General features: G+C 53.8%; 2 protein-coding genes across 3 annotated transcripts in view; one reads left to right on the plus strand and one right to left on the minus strand.

Annotated features, from left to right (window-relative positions):
• Positions 1 to 398: 398 nt before the first annotated feature.
• Positions 399 to 14,209, minus strand: PARM1 (prostate androgen-regulated mucin-like protein 1). The gene is made up of 4 exons (XM_014960901.1): positions 14,104 to 14,209; positions 2,128 to 2,853; positions 1,314 to 1,392; positions 399 to 696 (listed from the first exon to the last, which is right to left on the minus strand). The coding sequence occupies exons 1-4, from the start codon at positions 14,150 to 14,152 to the stop codon at positions 612 to 614; spliced, it is 939 nt and encodes a 312-aa protein (XP_014816387.1). The 5' UTR covers positions 14,153 to 14,209; the 3' UTR covers positions 399 to 611.
• A 3,120-nt stretch (positions 14,210 to 17,329) lies between these two features.
• The window catches only part of BTC (betacellulin), a 4,404-nt gene continuing 4,091 nt past the window's right edge, over positions 17,330 to 17,642 (plus strand). For both annotated transcript variants that reach the window (XM_014960903.1, XM_014960904.1), the window contains exon 1: positions 17,330 to 17,435. In XM_014960903.1, the coding sequence (XP_014816389.1) occupies positions 17,345 to 17,435 (91 nt within the window). In that variant the 5' untranslated portion in view covers positions 17,330 to 17,344. The remainder of the gene's footprint in view (positions 17,436 to 17,642) is intronic.

A 17,642-nucleotide genomic window follows, 5' to 3' on the forward strand; every position in this document is an offset into this window, starting at 1 on the left:
TCCCACAGGCTCCCAGTCTGTGTTTGGGGAAAAAAACCCCACAATTAAATGGAAGAAAAAATGAAAACATGAGCTTCTGCACAGAAGCACCCACAGAAAAATAAAGGGAGCGGTGATGGAGCAGCCCTGTAACTGCTCATGGTTCCTGGCAAGGAAAGCCAAAGGATTTCACAGTGGGGTGATGCGGGGAGGTGATTTTGGAGAAAGAGGCTTGTGAAAGCACAGGAGACCCCTGCACACTGCTGGCTCTGGCTCAGCAGCCCCCATGTCCTCACCCCAAGCTGCTGGGCTGGCTGAACCTCCACCCTCTCCCTTTACCTCCCCCCATCCTTTCCACTTGGGGAATTTGAGTTCCCTTGCCTTGAAACCAAGTGACCAACGTGCCCCAGGACCCAGAGTTTCCTACACAAACGCCAAAATTCAGGTTTATTGTAGGCACTGCACACCTGCCCTCTGGTTGCCTGTCGTCCTCCGGACCCGCCGTCATCCTGCCCGCAGCAGTGGCTCGGCACCCGGGCATCTCCTTGACAGCGGATGCTCTGCTGCAGAAACGCTTATAAATTAAGGATTTTTTTTAATTTTTTTTTTTAAATATTTTCTCCTCATCCCTGCTAGGAGTCGTCGTAGAGAGGGTTGTTGTAGTTGCCCCAGGAGCCATAGTCGTGGTCATCCAAAAGCCTGCCGTAGGAGGAGTGCCTGCCAGGGGAGAGCAAACCGCCCAGCGTTACCGGTTGCTTTGGTGGTTTATTAGTTATTTTACCGTGGGGCAAAAAAAAAATAATATAAATAATGCATGCAAGTCCTCACTAGGTCAAGCTCTGGGACATTTTAGCAGGACGCACCAGGACAGAAAATAAACCCAGGCAGGATTTTGTCTCCTTTGAACCAGAGTGGGATGTGCTAGGGAATTAAAACAAGACTTGAGCTCATCTCAGTTGTCAGCAAAGCCTCATTACAGATGCTCAGCGCTGGGCTGGGCTGCTGTTTATTGTCTAAGGCACAGCAAGGCCTGTGGCAGCAGCTTGCCCTAGGGATAATTACTGGTTATGACTATGCTGAACAGTGTCTCTGGCATCTGAGGGAGGCTGTTGTAGAACAATGAAGAAAAACTCTGCTTTTCAACATAGATGTGGTAGAAAATGCAGCCGTGCTGGGACAGGAGGCTGCACTTCGCCCCGCTGGGCTTGGGGACAGCATCTCCCCAGGGCTTTGCCCCTGAGCATCCCCCTTGCCATGGTGAGAGGGGCTGCAGCCTCAGGGGGGGACCACAACTTGAGCACCCTGCCAGGCAGGCGCCCCAAAAACAGCCTTACCTGATCTTGAGGTACGCCGCTGCTCCAAAAACCAGCACCACGACCACGATGACTGTCACAGTTATGGCCACGATGCTCCCTGTGGAGGATCCATCAGAAAGGGCAGTGCTCAGCTCCCCCCTTCCCGAGTCCCAGCCTCATCACACCCACCCCACACCCCGGCTGCTCCCAATACACCCATGCCAGCCATCTCGGGGGCGGAGAACGATGACAACACACATCCCCTTTCTGCTCCCCAAAGTTCCTGTGGAGGATGCTGGGCACCTCTATATTTTTGCCGTGACCCCCTTCCCATAAAGGCAGGGGTAAAACACAGCTGGGCTTTGCTTGAGGACTATGGACCTGCTCCCTGCACCAGGCAACATTTAGTGCTGAGCCAAGGCTAGAAAATGCTCCAGATCCTTCCCTTTTCTGGCCTTATGGAACACTTCTAAGCTATCTGAGCTTGCAGAAAAGGAGAGGTGAAAGCTATTATCAGATTAGTGAGTCTCCAGGAGGGAGAAGAAAAACTTACATCTTCCTAACTCGGGCTGCACCCACCATCCAGGCACTTGTTTCCTCTCATCCTTATGCATTTCAAGTAAAATTTTATTCACATCTCCAGGCAACTGAGGTTTAGTACCTATGGCTCTTTGTCTCCACCAGTGGAGCAGATAACATAGGCTCCATTAGAAAAGCTCAGCTGTTGCTGAATGGTCCTCTCAGAAAGCTGACAATCTCTTCCCTTCCAATTTGGGTGGTCTGCCCCTCTTATCTAAGCACCTTGAGGGTGATATTATATCTATATATGCATACGGAGAGTGGTGGTGCTCACCTGCACTCAAGGCACGCGGGACCTCTTCCATGATGACTCCAGTGGACAGGGTGGTTTTGTCCATGGTCACGGCCTCGACTGTGGTGGGGTTCGTCACAGTCTCTGGGGGGGACGTTGGCTCCACAGCCAGGCTTGATGCCATGGCCAGCGTCCCCAGAGAAGGGGATTCCTTAGTCAGCTCTGGTGGCCGGGTGGTGCTGGGGCTTGTGAGGACAGATGTTAGGGACAAGACTGTCCCAGTGGATGAGGACAGGTCGCTGGTGGGGAGGGAAGAGGATGATGATGATGATGATGATGATGATGATGCAGGCATACCCGTGGGGCTGGCAGCTGCCCCCAGATCCGTCGTGCCTCTTGCCAAGGTGGCAGTATTTGCTGTCCGAAGACCTGGGGCTGTCTGCAAGATTGTTGGCACCAAGCTGGCGTTGGAAGATTCAGATGGGCTGTCTGCTGTGGTGATGGTGGTTGCAGTGATGGAGCTCACATTGATGGAGGCAGGAGCAGGGGACAGTGCTGCCGTGGGGGTAGCATTGTGGCCATCCCTCTCCACTAGCCTGGGGGACACCCCATCTCTGGAAGGTCCTGTGGATGTGGGTAGCGAGGGCTGGCCAGAAACTGGTGTGGAGACAACTGCATCCCTGGAGCCTGGCCCCACTGGGATCCTCTCCAAGGGGAAGGGAGAGCTGGTGGGGGCAAGGGGCGATGCTGTGGAGTCATTGCCCAGTCCTAGGAGTGAGACAAAGAAATATTAATAACAGGGAAATCCTTGGAGAAACCTGAGGTTTGGGTGAACACTAAAGGGTTTGGGAATGAAGCTGGAAATACATGTATTGTTTTTAAAATGCTGAGAGCCATCTAAAAATAAAGATATCCCTGTGTAGCTAGAGGTGAGGTTTAAACCAGACCACTTGCCCCAGCATGGGTCAGCACCGTTTTTCCCCAAGGTTGGGATCCCTCCCCCATCCCAAATCACCCCCTCCATCTTCCCAGCATCTCCTCCCAGCAGCCAGCAAAGCAGCAGGGGAGCAAGATCCTCCTCAGCAGCAACCACCACGCAGCTGGGAATGATAACACAAGATGCCTCTTTCTTCTCTCCCCCCCATTTCCTTGTGCATTCATTCATTTGTCTCCATTTCTTAGCATGAAGATGAGTCATTTTTTCCTCTATCCTCACCAGCACTCTGCTGGGCCTCTCCCCCTCCCCCTCTCCTTTCTGCTCTCCAAGGTTAAAACTCAGCACTGGACCAGCACTAGCAACCAGCTCCCCCAGCAGTGCTGGGCCCAGGGAAGAGCATCCCAACACTAAGTGACACTAGGAGGGACTCTTATTCCCATGCATTCATTTATTTACACCCCCAGAGCGTCCCAAGCCCAGCACCGGGAAGAGCAAGGACTTGCTCTGGTGCAAACAAGCTGCAACAAACTAATTATTACATGAACATGGAGGACAAAAAACACTCAGCAAAACGCTGATTTTGTGGGAACCCTGAAGCCTAACTCCCACCTCAGCTCCAGAGACAGGAGCTTGGTGCTTATCTAAGTAAAAAACAACAGCAGTGAGAACAGAGACAACTATCTTGGTAGATCTTTGTGTGTAGGAGCTTGCAGATCACACACGGCTGGGCATCACTGGTGGGCACGTAAGGCTCTCCTCCCCATCACCAAGCCACCCCCCAAGGAGATACTGTCAACCACTACAGCCAAATCTGCTGTCCCCCCAAAGTCAAACTGAAATGCCACCCATGCAGGTGACACCCAAGGTAGCAACAAAGGTCCCAATTTGCACCGGAGATGTGTTTTAGATGGAACAGAGCAGTTGCTGACCCACCATACGACTCCTATTGCACATAAAGCTGCACCAAGAAAGAGTGGCATGGGAAGGACTCAAATTTGGGAGCAGAGGGTCTTCCAGCAAAGCCTCTCACTGCTGAGCACCCAGGAGAGCCACAAGGCTTCCAGGGCACAGACAGCACCTCATGCTGAAGGAGAGACAGAAACTTTTAGTGCCTGTTTGTAGAAATGGTGAGATGCAGCACTGGTGAGCAGGGACTCACTAAACCATGTTTTTGGGTGTTTCCAGCTCTCAGTGCAAACAGAAGGCTGCTGGTGTCTCATACGGCTTCACTCAACCCACACTTCGTCAGTGGAGGAGGACAGCAGAAGGGACATCTCAGCTAAGGGCCTCCAGCTCACGGCAACGAGCACCAGGTATGTAGCACAACCTTTCATGAAGGCATTTTCTGTCTAGAAACTGCAAACATATGCCTGCCCAGGCATTTAAAGCCAGCTCTGGGGCATGGCTTCTACAAGAGCTCAAGGCATTTAGAAGCACAAGAGACCCCTGTGGTAGACCTCATTTCCCAGGCAGGAGGGTCTGGGAAGTGAAACTGGTGCTATGGGTGCTCTTCTCCCAGGGACAGGCACTTGGAGATGCCTGAGCTTTCAACCACCACAGGCTCTCGGTCTGCTGAGGCACAAGGCTGATAGACCTTAGGATAAGGGAGAGGAGATGGATGACAGGCTGGAGTCTGGTTACCAAATAAGCCACCTGGCTCAGCATCCTGGTTTCCACGCCCAGCCCAACCACAGCAGCAGGGAAGCACATAGACATCCCACCTCTTTCCCAGCTTCCCAAAGCGTGCTAGGCTCCTGCAATGCTTCTGCTGTCAACTGGGCGCTCTGATATCTCCTCTACATCTCAGGCTCCCTGGCTAATGCCTGGGAGTTACTGGCACGTGAACTTGAGCTGCATTGCTGTGATAATCCTGAGCTTAGAAGCCATTAGTTCAGATGAATGCACTGGTTTTCACAGCTTGGCTTCACCCACAGCATCTCACCCAGACAAAGCCTGCCCACAGCTCTGGCTCCATCCAACGGGTCCCCACTCATCCTGTCCCTTCCTCCTGCAGAGGCTGGGGGCTCACTTGCTCAGTTTTGGCCACTGCAACAACATTAAACCAAATATTCCCTGTGCTGCTCCATCCTCTTGCATAGCTCTCCATGTTGATGTGCCACAGGGAGGAAGTGTCAAGTCCCATGCCAGTGTGGTGGGACCCGCAAAGCACCTACAGCAACATCTGTCAGGGACCAACATTTAGTACGTCACTTTCAGCAGCCAGAAATAAGCTGCAAGAACCTGCCTCCTCAGCATGTTGATATTGAGGTGCAAGTGGTTGATTTGTGCCCTTTTTGCTTTTACCAAGGTAACCCCTCCTTCTTGGCTGGGCTGACGCATCCCCATGTGGTCTTGCTAACACACTCATTTGGGGAGCAGGTGGCAGAGTACAAAGAAGGGAGGCTGTCAAAACTGCATCTTCTTTTTTAAGATAAAGAAGGCACAGGTGCCATTTCTAGCAGGCAGTGTTAGCCTACAACCTCCCACATGGCAGGAGCTGAAGGTGCCATCAGCCACAAACCCGGGAGAGCACAGCCCACTGCTTTTCATGGCCAAGGGTGGGACATGAAATCCCCGGCTGGATTCATGGGGAGCATTGAGCAATAGGGTCTTTCTCAAGGATTTAAAGCCATGCAGCTTTAGGCAAGCTTTTAGGCAAGAGGAGGCATGGTCTCTGCCAGAGGACAGGTCTGCTTTGGAGATGGCATGGGTGGAAAGGCGTATCAGCAACTCATTGATATAAAGGCAGGAGTGAAGAACCCAAGTACTTTGGCCCAGCACTCTCCACCAGCGTTCCTGTGCCCACACTTCTGACCTTAGATAACTGGATTATTCCGCCCCCCCTCCCCAAGCTACACCAACACCAAGTCAGCAGTGATGCAAGGTATCGTCACCACAAATGCTATTGCAACAGCAAAACACTCAACCTCCACAATGCTGCCTGAAGGTGGCCAGTTGACCTAACATGGCATTGCCAAGAGCAGCTTCCAGCTCATGCAGGGCCTGAGCAGAACACTCATCACATGTTTAAAGAGGTCTGCACTGGAGATGGCTCAGCCATCTGCCATGTTGTAGCAGAGGGTGCTGGTAGTGGTGACAAACCTGGACCAAACATCCCTTGATGCTTGGTGTTCTTCAGATCAGGGTTCAACATCTATCTGTATTTCTGTAAAATTATCCTTTCCCCATCACTCCTTGGCATTTCAGATGTGTAGCTTCTCCAACAGGTGGCTTCTGCAGCCCATAGCATGACATGTTGCTGTTACATGAAGCACAGCAGGACCTTCTTAGGGCTGACGGCACCTTGCAAGTTTATTACTTCTCTGTAAACGTAGATGCTTCCAGCATCTCTTGGACACAGGCAGCTTACTACCTCTCTGCAAAGCCTTCCCATGTTGCTTGCTTCTGCTTTGGGTCAGCACAGCTCTCATGATCTGCTTGAACTTTGGAAGCAAACCGTTAAGGACCTCAAAAAGCTGGCAATACTGCTAGCCAGGATGAGTCAGGAAGTTTCTGATAATATCTAAGGGGTATAAATTCAGAGAGTGAGCCAAAACTGGATGCAGGAACAATCCTTGGCCGCTGGCTGGGCGTTCCCAGCCAAGCAGGTCACAAGTCACAGGGATATTTCCCAAGAGAGCAAGCACAGCCAAGGCAGCCCTGGTTCTCCCTATCTCCCCCTGCTCCTGCAGGGTCATTGCCAGCCAAGCTTTGGTTCCCAGATCGATAGTGCTGCATTAATCTCTGCTAGCAAACCCTGCCCATGCCAGCCCTCTGCTGTCCTCTTGTTCTCCTGAGCGATCACCTCCATTGGGTCATCTGGGACCCAGCAACTGCCCTGGGGTCCAGCTCTGACCTACAGCCCATCACCCTCTCACACACAGGCCGTGCCCTTTGGCACTGCCGGAAAAGTCCAGCTGGGATCCCAGAGGCAATGGAGGTTGCTTCTCAGCCGGGTTAGGATGAGGGGACAAAAAAGGACTTTGCTGAGGACCTCCTTGGCTGATAGCTCCACATGTCCTCACACCACTGCGCCCAAGTCATGGACAGCCTGCACTACAGGTAGGGGTTGCCTGTCCCCAGGGAGCTGGGTGGCCAGAAGATCACCCAGCCTGTCTGCAAGCTGTGTCTACCAACACATCTGAAAAGGGGGGTGGGTGGGAAAAAGCCAGGATTGGGGTTTCCTTGTTTCTCCAACACCTAGCCTTGTAGGAGCTGCAGTTGTTAGCAGGAACCAGAGCAGTGCACTGGAAGAAGGGACACAAAAAAAAACACTAGAAAACTTCTTTTAGGGCCACATGACTTCAGTGGCTAAAAAAAACCTCAAGCAGGGGTTGTCAGAGGGACTGAAGGATGTCAGCTATCAGAGGATGCCGAGCATAGCTCAGCCCTGAGGAATCTGCCCATCTAATTCACTTAAAGCAGTTGACCACCCCGCAGGAATCCAGCTCAGAGCAGAGGCAGGCAAGGGACTGCCTGGACCTGGTAACCACCTAGGAAAACTGTGGTGTCACACTTTGCAGCCACATGTGAAAGGTCCTTTTTCTACGTTGCCTTCCTTCAGAGTATGGGAAAGAGCCAAGAAAAGAAACCCCAAACTCCCTGTAATTCAAATATTTTGCTCTTAGGGAATATTAATCATAATCACCCGAGAAATGAGCTGTCCACCTGAGGGATTATCTCCCTCTCCCATTTGCATGCTGTTCTCCTGGCTTCTGCAAGCCACGCAAAGGCAGAGGTCTCACCCTTGCAGAAGCTGAACGTTTCCCATGCTCTGCTTGGGAACCAGACCTGGGCTGGCAGCCTCTCCAGCAATGCATTTCTCAGGCACTCCAGAAGCCATCGCAGCAAGCTTTTAAGTTGTTCTGCCAGCTGAAACACCGCATAAAAACAAAACGAGAACATCTCTAGCCCAAGTGAATGACATCAGATGGAGCAGCCATGCCACAGCAAACAAACATCCACTGATAAGGCAGAGATGGAGCTGTTAACGAGCTTCATTTCATGACTCATCACATCTGGCCTAGCTACCAAAAGGTCCCCATGACCTAACCCAGTCACCACACACAGTAGTGCTCTCATCCTGAATTAACTAAGGCACCCACACCCCAGCTGCAGCAGGTGATGATCCTCTAGCAGTCAAGGCCCTAGGGATAACATAGGTTTCTATAACATTAATATTATTGCATTCTTATTCCTCCCAGCAGCTTATCTGGGCTGTACTTACACATGGGTTCTAACCACCCTTTCTGAACAAGAAATACAACAACAGATGGAGAATAAAGTACTGCAACAAGGAGTTCTGGTGAGTACCCACACACACGTTGCTTATGCAGCAAGGTTGGGTACCACTTTCCGTTCCAGCTAAGCTGCTGCTTCTGGGGCAGGTACTAACAAAAGCCCCTGAACGAAACCATACCTAAGCAACATGTTCAGCTTATGATCTCCACTTTTGAAAGCGAAAGTCAACAGTAATGTTACTGCACACCTATAAGATGTATCCAGGATAAATAAAAAAGGGTGCTGATATAGCCCCATCCTCTGCTCAAAACAAGGGAGCACATTAGATTTGGGGTCAACAGAGAAAATAAAATTAGAAACCAAGTCAGAACATCAGTCCAAATCAAAGAAGAGGTTAGAGACAACCTACTGACAACACAGATCCAAAATACCACCCAATACCACAGGCATATGCATCCACCACTCAGTTGAGACAAGCAGTGAGGACCTTAAATGGAGGCTTAAATGGAGGTCCTGACCCAGTGGGGTGAGCGTTGGGGGTCCCAGGCAAGGCTCATCAGGGTGACTAGGGGCTACTAGCACACTTGGGGGTTCCAACATAAAAGCTTGTGGCTGGAGCTGTGTCCTTTCCACTCAGGACTGCTAAGAGTATATGAAAAACATTATAGGTAATTAATTGTAAATGATAGTGCTAGTGAGGGAAAACAACTGCTCAGGGGCAAGTTCTTCTTTCAACTTTTTCAGAGGAGCAACTGGACCCTAAAAACCAAGGTAAGTTTGTGTGGCTCAGCCTGGGTGTTGCGTTGGGTGATGCAGAATCTGTTGCAGGTCAGGTCCCGTATCGTGTTTGTTTTCACCAATTAATGACGACAGAGGAATCCTGTCTCCTCTGATCCTGCAGCATGCGTTGCTTTATTACCGGGTTAAGTCATGCAGAGCAGTAAAACAATTTATGTTTAAATATAGGGTAAGGACTTCCTGTTCATGACCTTGTCGGCTTGGGTTTGGTTTCTGTGGCTGGGGATTCCCACACCTTGTGCTGGTTTTTGCAGTTCCCTTCCCCCCTGCTCGTGCTCAGGTGTAACTTTTGTTGTGCTATTGCTGTTTTGGTTATAAAACTGGTAGTATCTAGCTGTGGATGGCTAAAGGTCCCATTGTGGTGGCTAAAACTAAATAAAGCTCCTTCTTGCTTTGGGTTCAACTTGTTTTTCAAGCTGTTCAGCACTGGGCTGCCTCACCACCTCTGTCACCACATAATTTGGGCTTTGGTGTTGCTCTGCTCTGGTTGGAGGGCTCCATTTGCAGTAAATAAGGGTCTGACTAAGCTCTGCACTGATACAGGAGAGGAAGAAGGATGATGTGGTGGTTGTCTTTGGTATTGAGCTCGTGTCTCTGCTCCTCTAGGGCAATGCTGCAGAGCACTGCCTTGTTATCCCCAAGACATGAGGATGATGGGGTGATCTGGGAGCAGACACCCCATCTGAGCTCTGGCTCAGACCCAACAACCTTCCCACACCATCTCATAGGGAGCACCCAGCCAGCTTGGTACTGGGAAATGGCAACTCATGGGGACATCTCTGTCCCCAAGAGTTGAGTTTAGAATAAACCGGGGCCAACATAGTGGCTCTCCAGGTCTACAGCAAACCTCCAGCACCATATGTGCTTGCTAGTGACCTATAATGCACCAGCAGCGGGAGCACCCCTGGGTGATGTGCTGCTTCCTTGCTGCCCGCTCAGCTCCTGCTGTATCACCTTTCTTTTCTATGTCAGGTTGTGTTGGTGACGGTATAAAACCAGTTGTGAAAGGAGGAAAAAACCAAGTGAGAAGATCAGGGGCCAGAAACATCAACAGCTAAAAGACAAAGCTATCCAACAACTGCGTAAAGAAGTCAAGGCTGTCAGATCAAATAAATCTGCAGTTGCTTATGATTTACTGGCGAGCCGGGCTGGCTTCCTGCGTGATTAGTTTTCTTCTGCTGCATGGTCGTTAAGTGGTTTAGGTCTAATTGCTCCGAAGCCTGAAGCTTTCTGTAGCTAAGAGAAACAGCTCTGCAATGGAAATCAGTGTGCTGTCTCCATGTGCCCCTCACCATCCAGTGGCCCCATCCCTGGGGGAGAGGCCATCCCAAACATGCAGCTGGCCAGGGCACCCCAGGGATGTCCCTTGGCAGCCTTCATGAGGATGCAGCCCCCCGGGGGTTGCTGCTGAGTAAACCCATCGGTATCCACCTTCCTGGAGGTAGGGGTTGTACCAGCATCTCTTGTAGATGCATAGCCTGCCTTTTGCAAACAGCAAGAGCAAAGTCCATATGGCCAAACACGTAAAGCTGGGGGCTTTGGGCAAGCTGGCAAGGAGAGGCTTCAAGTGAGGTCTTTACTGGCTGATGGGTTACAGCCTGGCTTGGGAGCAGCAGCTGCTCTTCTCCAGGCTATCGCATGGGAGGAAGGAGCTGATGGGGGGGCCTGGCTTGCTCTTGCACGCTTTTCAGCCCCTGAGGGAAGCTGTTGCAAGCAGATTGCTCTTGAGGAACCAGGCAGACAGCTTCACCACCCTGCAGTCACTGCTCTGCCCAGCTAAAAATGATAATGCCAACTTTTAAAATAAAGATGGTTGCCTGCCTGCTGCATGGTCCCTATGACCAGCTCTTTCCTTGACTGGGGAAGCCTGGGGTGAGTGTCCAGGGACCTTCTTAGGCAACCATCTGCCCTAATGTCCAAACGCAGCAGCAAGAGCTGTTTGTTGCACAACAAACCCGCCCTTCACAGCAGCTGCAGAGTGGTGGCCACACCACCTCCATGCAAAGACAACGTGATGTTTCCCCCCATCACCAGGTGTTGCTTAATTATTCAACACATTAAGCACTTTATCCTGAAGTTGCCATGAAATTATAGCAGAAAAGAAGTTGAAGAGGAGTATTTAGAGGGATTTTTTTTTTTTTCCTTCTGAGAGTAACAAAGCAAGCTGTGACTACTGGTCACCCACACCTGGGGTGGAAAGCTTCTGCATTCCTGGACGACCTCTGGCTGGCAGAGCCCTGTCCCCTCCTTGGGGTGTGCTGGCAGGCTGTCACCTTGCACGGTGGCTTTAGCTGATTGCTGGGCTTAATGAGGCTGCTGAGCAGTCTGGGAACCTCTCCCCTTGGTGTGAGCTTTGCCCTCATTAAAAGCAGTACTTTACGACACCAGCTCTTTCCAAAATGATTTTTTGCTTGATATAAATTAAAAAAAAAAAAAAAAATTACTTTAGATGGTGCATGTTTTATTTTTGAAACATGCAAACGTGTGTTACGCTGTGTCTATTTCCCTGGGATGTTACACCATGGGAGGAGAAAACATTTGTCAGCTCCTGGGGCTGGGAGGCTGGCAGAGGGACCTGCCTGCCCCTGCAGCTGGGCTCGGGCCCCCTCACTGTACATTTTCCCAGGATTTTCTTGGATACGGCTCTCCAGCCAGACAGGCATGTTGCAAACAGCAGCTCTGCCCGAGTGACACCACAGCAGCTAAATAATTTTCCTGGCTAGCTGCTAATTACTGCTTCTAGGTGCAGCTTTCAATGCGTGTCAGCCCCATCCCAGCCTCCCCCAGGAGGGGAAGCCATTGGGTTCAGCAGAGGAATTTTTGAGCATCCTCTGGTATTAGAGGCCAAAACTTGTTTGTTTGGGCTGGGAGAGGGGGTAATTAACTACCCATCTCCCCTGTCCTTCAGCTCACATATGGGGGAGCAGGTCCAGGAGCACTCTAAGCATCGTCTCCTCTGTGGCAGCTCAAAGCAGCCCATGTGCCAGCCTCCAGAGATGCCCAAAAAGCAGCTTTTCCTCCCTGGAGAGTCCTTGCAGGAGCACTTGAAGCCTTTAAAGCTAAAAGCTGCTTCGTGCAGGTACTTTAAAACATCTCAGCTGCCAGCTGGGGAGCAGTGGGTTGCTAAAGGGGAAAGCGGGCTCAGGGCTGCAGCAACTGGGTGTACGTACGGGGCCAGGCATCATGTCAGGAAAGCAGGTTTGAACTTACATCCAGAGTACAAAGTAATAATAGGATAAAAACTTCCTTGTGCAAGATGCTATTATTTCATTAGTTGGTCAGGCAAAGCCCAATCTCATTTCACTCCTGCCCAGTGACGTCCTCTCTGTCACTAAGTCCAGAAGAATGAGCTCGAAGCATATTTAAATCATGCTCTTTGTTTTCTCACTGGTAATAAATATATATATTTTAAGTATTATTTCTATGGGGACAAAGAAGTAGTAGAAAGCATCCAAGATTCTGGCTTTGAGGGTGTTTGGGAGCAGCCTGAGAGCCATGGGACTGTACTCCAGGGAAATCTTTCCTGGCTCCTGTGCCAAGCCTCGCTGGCGTTGGTGCTTTAGGGAGGGATGGTCGTGGGAACAGCTTTGGGTTTGACCCAGACGCTGGGAAAAACCCGCCTCCCAACCCCAAAGTGGCTGAGAACTGACTCCCAGCAGAGGCTGGCTGCTTTCGAGCGGCTTGCCAAGGCAGTGGCCAAATTGTGGCCAGGCAGAAGCCCGCAAAGGAGGCGAGTGGCATCCCTGTGGAGCGAAGTGGAGGTTCATACCCACCCCTCCCAAATGCACTTGCTTGGAAAGTACCAAAACAAGAGCTTGTTGGCAAACTCCTCCGTTACAAGGAGAAGGATTGAGCCAGGTCTCCCTCCTCTCGCACTAGTGGGGTCACTTAACAGGAAGATCTCCCTCAAGCTGATGATCATAGAGTCATCATAGAACAGTTTGGGTTGAAGGGACCTTAAGGATTGTCCAGTTCCAACCCCCCTGCCATGGGCATGGACATCTTCCACTAGACCAGGTTGCTCAAAGCCCTGTCCAATCTGGCCTCGAACACCTCCAGGGATGGGGCATCCACAGGAGCTTTGCTGATGGTTTGCTGATGGTTTGCTGTTCCTGCAGACGCGGCCTTCCCCGGTTGCTGTTTTGGGGCATGGGTGCTGGCTGAGGGCTTTCTCAGGGAGCTCCAAACCTCCCCCAGCCTCGTCCCCTCGTGCTGCCCTGCTGCATGCCAAGAGCCATTTAATAATAACAGCTTTGCCCGATGTGTTTCTCCTCGTGCACGTCCCCGTCGCTCGGTTATGCAAGTGTGTTTTTCATGTTTCTGAGCAAGCAGCTATTCTTGTTGTTTATTGAAAGCCCAGCCTGGACAGAGGGATAACCTGTGCATGCTGTCATTTGAAAGTCCTCCCCGTCGCACCAGCCAGGGACTGGACTGTCTCCTCTGACTGTCTTAGCGGGCAAAAGATGTCAAACGGGGTGTTTCTATGAAATGGGGGGGGGTTGGTATTGCTGGGAAGCAGGAGGAGAGAGATGCCTTCAGCTGTTTGGGGAAAATGCCAGGTGCTGGGAGTGCAGGAGCTCCTGCTCAAGGCCAGGGGGAGCGATAAAAGCTCCTTCAAAGGCAGGGACCGTGCTGGGAAGGGGGATGCGAGGCTGGGGAGGTGAGCTCCAGCCCGGGCAGGGGGCTGCCAGCAAGGAGACACTGCTGGTCCCCTGAAGTTGTCCTCCCGCACCCCAGCTTCGGGACCGGCCAGGGACCCAGCTGGGGAAAGAGGGGCAAAATGCCTCTCGCTCCCCAGCCCCACTGGTGTCGTGGTGGCCGTGGGCAACGCGTGTGTGAGTGGGGACCAGTGTGGGGGGTGTCCTTCCCCGGGCATCCTGCTTCTCCCGGGGGGGGGATCCGGGCTGTCTCCGGTAAGAGGGGTGAGGGGGGTTGCCTTTCCCTCCCCGCCGTCCCCATCGCATCGCTCCCAGCCCGGCAGCGGGGGTCCCCGGTACCCTCCCCTTCCCCATCCCCATCCCGGTGCGGCGGCCGGTGCTTACCTGCCGGGAGGAGGAGGAGGGCGAGGAGGAGGCGGCAGCAGCAGCCCATGGTGCCGGCGGGGCTGGCAGCCGCGGCGGGAGGGACGGAGGGAGGGAGGGAAGGAGGGACGCACCGCCCGCCCCAGCTGCCCGCCCGCCGCCCCGGTCCGGCCCCCCCCGCCGCCGCCGCCCCCTCCCGGTCCAGCGCCGGTGGCACAGCGGCACCTGCCGGCACCGGGGACCCGCGGCGGGGCAGCGGGTATAGGATGCAGGGCAGCAGGGACCGGCCGTAGGGTACCGGTCCGTGCTGGGGACGGGCATTGGGGTTGGGGGGTGACACTGGGACTGGGACACCCTCGGGGCACCCAACACTGGTACGGGGTGATGGGGACCCCGCCAGGAGCCAGCCTCAAGCGTAGGACAGCGTCTGTGGGCATCACACAAGGGGTGTGGGGTGCTCTTGTCCCAGCCGGTGGCATCGGGGCGGGTGCTCAGGGTGCCCGGTGGCATTGTCCCTTGGCCCTCTCCTTCCTCAGGGCCCACGCCGGCTCTTGCCTGAATATAACATGCTTTTAAAGAAATAAGTGCTGTGTGTACCTTGCTAGGACATCCCTCTTCTCCCAGGGGGACACGGGGCAGAGGCCATCTGCCATGGCTGGATGGGGCTGCCCCTGCTTGTCCTCATGGCTGAGCATCACCTGCCACATCCAGGGCCCATGGCAGTGGACACTCCAGGTACGTGCATCATGGGGAACCAGGCCAGAGCCAGGCAGCCATGGCCTTGCCCCTCCACAGCATGAGGAGCTCACAAAATGCATCTCCTGGTGCCCAAAGGACCCAACCAGGAGCCACCTGCGGCACAGCGGGAGGTACAAGCGCTGTTTTCTTACCTCTTTCCTATTGGAAAGTGTTTTGCTGCAGGTGGAATGTTTTCAGGCTGAACTCATCTTCTCCAGGCTTTTGCACACTCGCTGCAGAAGAGGATGTGCTCGAACCCTGGCCACGGCTGAGCCACCTTTCCCAGCCACCTATTCTGCTGCACGGCGCAGTGTTTCCTCTGGATGGATCCTGGCTCCGGGCCTAGGACAGCAGGACACAAAATCTAAGTCAGCTGGCATTGCTGGAGCAGCTGGGCTGCCGTAGGCCGGGCACCTCAGCTCTCCTTGAAACCCTTTCTCTGCTTGGGAGGAGGAAAAATAATGCTGTTATCACTGCAGGAACTCGGCGCCGTGGGAACCGCCTGATAACTCCCCTGCCACTTGTCTCCCATCCCTATTTTGACTAACTTGACCTGAAGGTGCTGCATGTTTTTTTTCCACGGGAAGGAGGAGGTTTCTGAGAAGAGGGCAGGGCTGGGCACAGCCACCGCTCCCCACAGCGGCATGGGGTGCAAACCCCACGCTTGAGCTGGGCGCCGGGGTGCCAAGGGCTGGGCTGTGGGAGGCCTTGAACATTCCTGCCAGGCACCGTCCTCAGGCTCCAGCTGCCCTCTGCTGGGCTCATCAGCATGGTCACCTCTGCAGGGCCACCTCTGCCTGGTGACTTCTGCCTGGCCTCCTCTGCCTGGTCTCATCAGCGTAACCACGTCAGTAGGGCCACACCTGCCTGGTCACCTTTCCCTGGTTACCTTTGCCTGGTCACATCTGCCTGATCACCCCTGCCTGCTCCCATCAGCGTGGCCACCTCTGCTCAGCTGCCTCTGCCCGGACTCATCGACATAGTCACCTCAGTGGAGCCACACCTGCGTGGTCACCTCTGCGTGGTCTTGTTGGCACGGCCACCTCTGCTTTGCCTCGTCAGTAGGGTCACACCTGCCTGGTCACCTCTGAGTGGTCACATCTGCCTGATCACCCCTGTCAGGTCTCATCAGCATGGACCTCAGCAGGTCCTCAGCAGGACCACCTCTTCTTGATCTCATCAGCAGGGCCACCTTGTCTCAACTATCTGGCCCCCTCTGCATGGCCACCTCTGCCTGTTCTAACTGGTAGGGTCACATCTGCCTGGTCACCATGGCACAGCCTGCTCTGCCTGGTGGGGTGACATCTCCAGGGGTGACATCTGCCTGGCCACACAGGTCTCTGTGCCACCCCCCACCAGGGGAGGTGTGATACAGCTACAGTGAGAGCAGAGGATATATATCCAGTGAGACATCCCTTTTTGGAACTACCTTCTGCCAGGCCTTCTCTGTTCCTGCTGGAGAATGGAAACCATTGCCTCTGGTGACATCTGCCTCGGGGCTCCAGCTCTTTCAAAATCTCTTTAAAATGCTTTTTCTCCCTAGCTGTATCCAGATACGAAGGATGCTGAAGGGAGACAGTTTTCTTTTGGTGGGCACAAGGTTTTTTGCTGCCCGCTCCCTGGCTTTGCCCGCCCCACTGGGATGAAGCTGCCTCCTCTTGGGTGGCCCCGTGCTGCATCCAGGTGCCAACTGCCAGTTTCTCTGGTCTTGCCCAAGTCCCCGCTGTCCCCACCGGAGCTTTGCAACGTTTCTACGGTGGTTTAGCACACCCTGTCTGCTTCCAGGGGGCCGGGACTGGGGTCTACCCCCACCACTGTCCCGGAGACGGGGTGGCCGTGAGCCGAGGGACGGGCAGTATCAACAGGCTGGGTTTTTTGGCTGGCTGGGGACCACGGGAGCTCACTCACTCACCCCCTGGCCGGTGGCCAAATGGCATGGCTGGGAGGCTGCCAGCGCTCGCATTAATAGCTGCCAGCCTGCGGTTTGAGGTCACCCGTTCTTTCCAGTCTTTCATTTCCCGCCTCCCCCCCGCCTTATTTCATGCCTCTAACGACACGGAGCAGGCGGCAGCCCCACCACCCCTCCCTGCCCGCGCTCCTCAACAGGAGAAGATCTTTGCCTTCCCTTGGGGCCGGGACGGCATCGGCTCAGGACACCACAACCCCACCAAGCAACCCCAGATGCCAAGAGGGGACGTGCCAGCAGCACCCTGGGGGACACCTTCACCTCCCATCCTCCCCGGGACACCACTCCGGGGACCAGAAACATCCTCCCAGCCACCCCAAGGCCAAAAAAAAATAGAACCACCCAAGGGCAGGCTGTAGAAGGCTTATGCCAAGGCACAGCCCCTCGCAAAATAATTTGTAGCTGCCGTCATTCCCTGCCAAGGGCTCTGGGAGGGTGTTTTATGAGCGGCTTGCTATGAATAAATCTCCCTTTCCATAACGCGCCGCCCAGGGATAAACAGCCCTTCGGGGAGGGGAACGCCCGGAGCCCCCCCTTCAGAAACCGGGGTGCTGGGACATGGCGGGGGGGGGTGTCCCTCCTGCTCCCCGACCCCCCGAGGTGTCTGCTCCACGGCTCCCGCCACGGCTATTCCCGGCGGGACGGGCAGGTGGATAATGCGGGGTCGTGGGGGGAGACACACACACACGCACACACACACGCACATACACACGCGTGGCGGGGGGAGACCGGGCCGGGGAGGAGCACCCCCGGACCACCAAGGGATGCCTCCAGCGGGGTAGGAGCTGGGCAGCCCGAGGAGGAAAAGGAGGAGGAGGAAGAAGAGGAGGAGGAGGAGGAGGAGGAGGAGGAGGAG

This window comes from Calidris pugnax, unplaced genomic scaffold (assembly GCF_001431845.1).
Source record: "Calidris pugnax isolate Ruff unplaced genomic scaffold, ASM143184v1 scaffold573, whole genome shotgun sequence".
Taxonomy (NCBI): domain Eukaryota; kingdom Metazoa; phylum Chordata; class Aves; order Charadriiformes; family Scolopacidae; genus Calidris; species Calidris pugnax.

Bases quoted from the DNA above. Each gene is read 5' to 3' on its own strand.
- PARM1 (XM_014960901.1), bottom strand. From the start codon at position 14,152: ATGGGCTGCTGCTGCCGCCTCCTCCTCGCCCTCCTCCTCCTCCCGGCA. The intron at 1,393-2,127 runs GTGAGCACCACC...GATCCTCCACAG, and splicing joins CCCGCGTGCCTTGAGTGCAG to GGAGCATCGTGGCCATAACT. The intron at 697-1,313 runs GTAAGGCTGTTT...CTCCCCTGGCAG, and splicing joins GCGGCGTACCTCAAGATCAG to GCACTCCTCCTACGGCAGGC.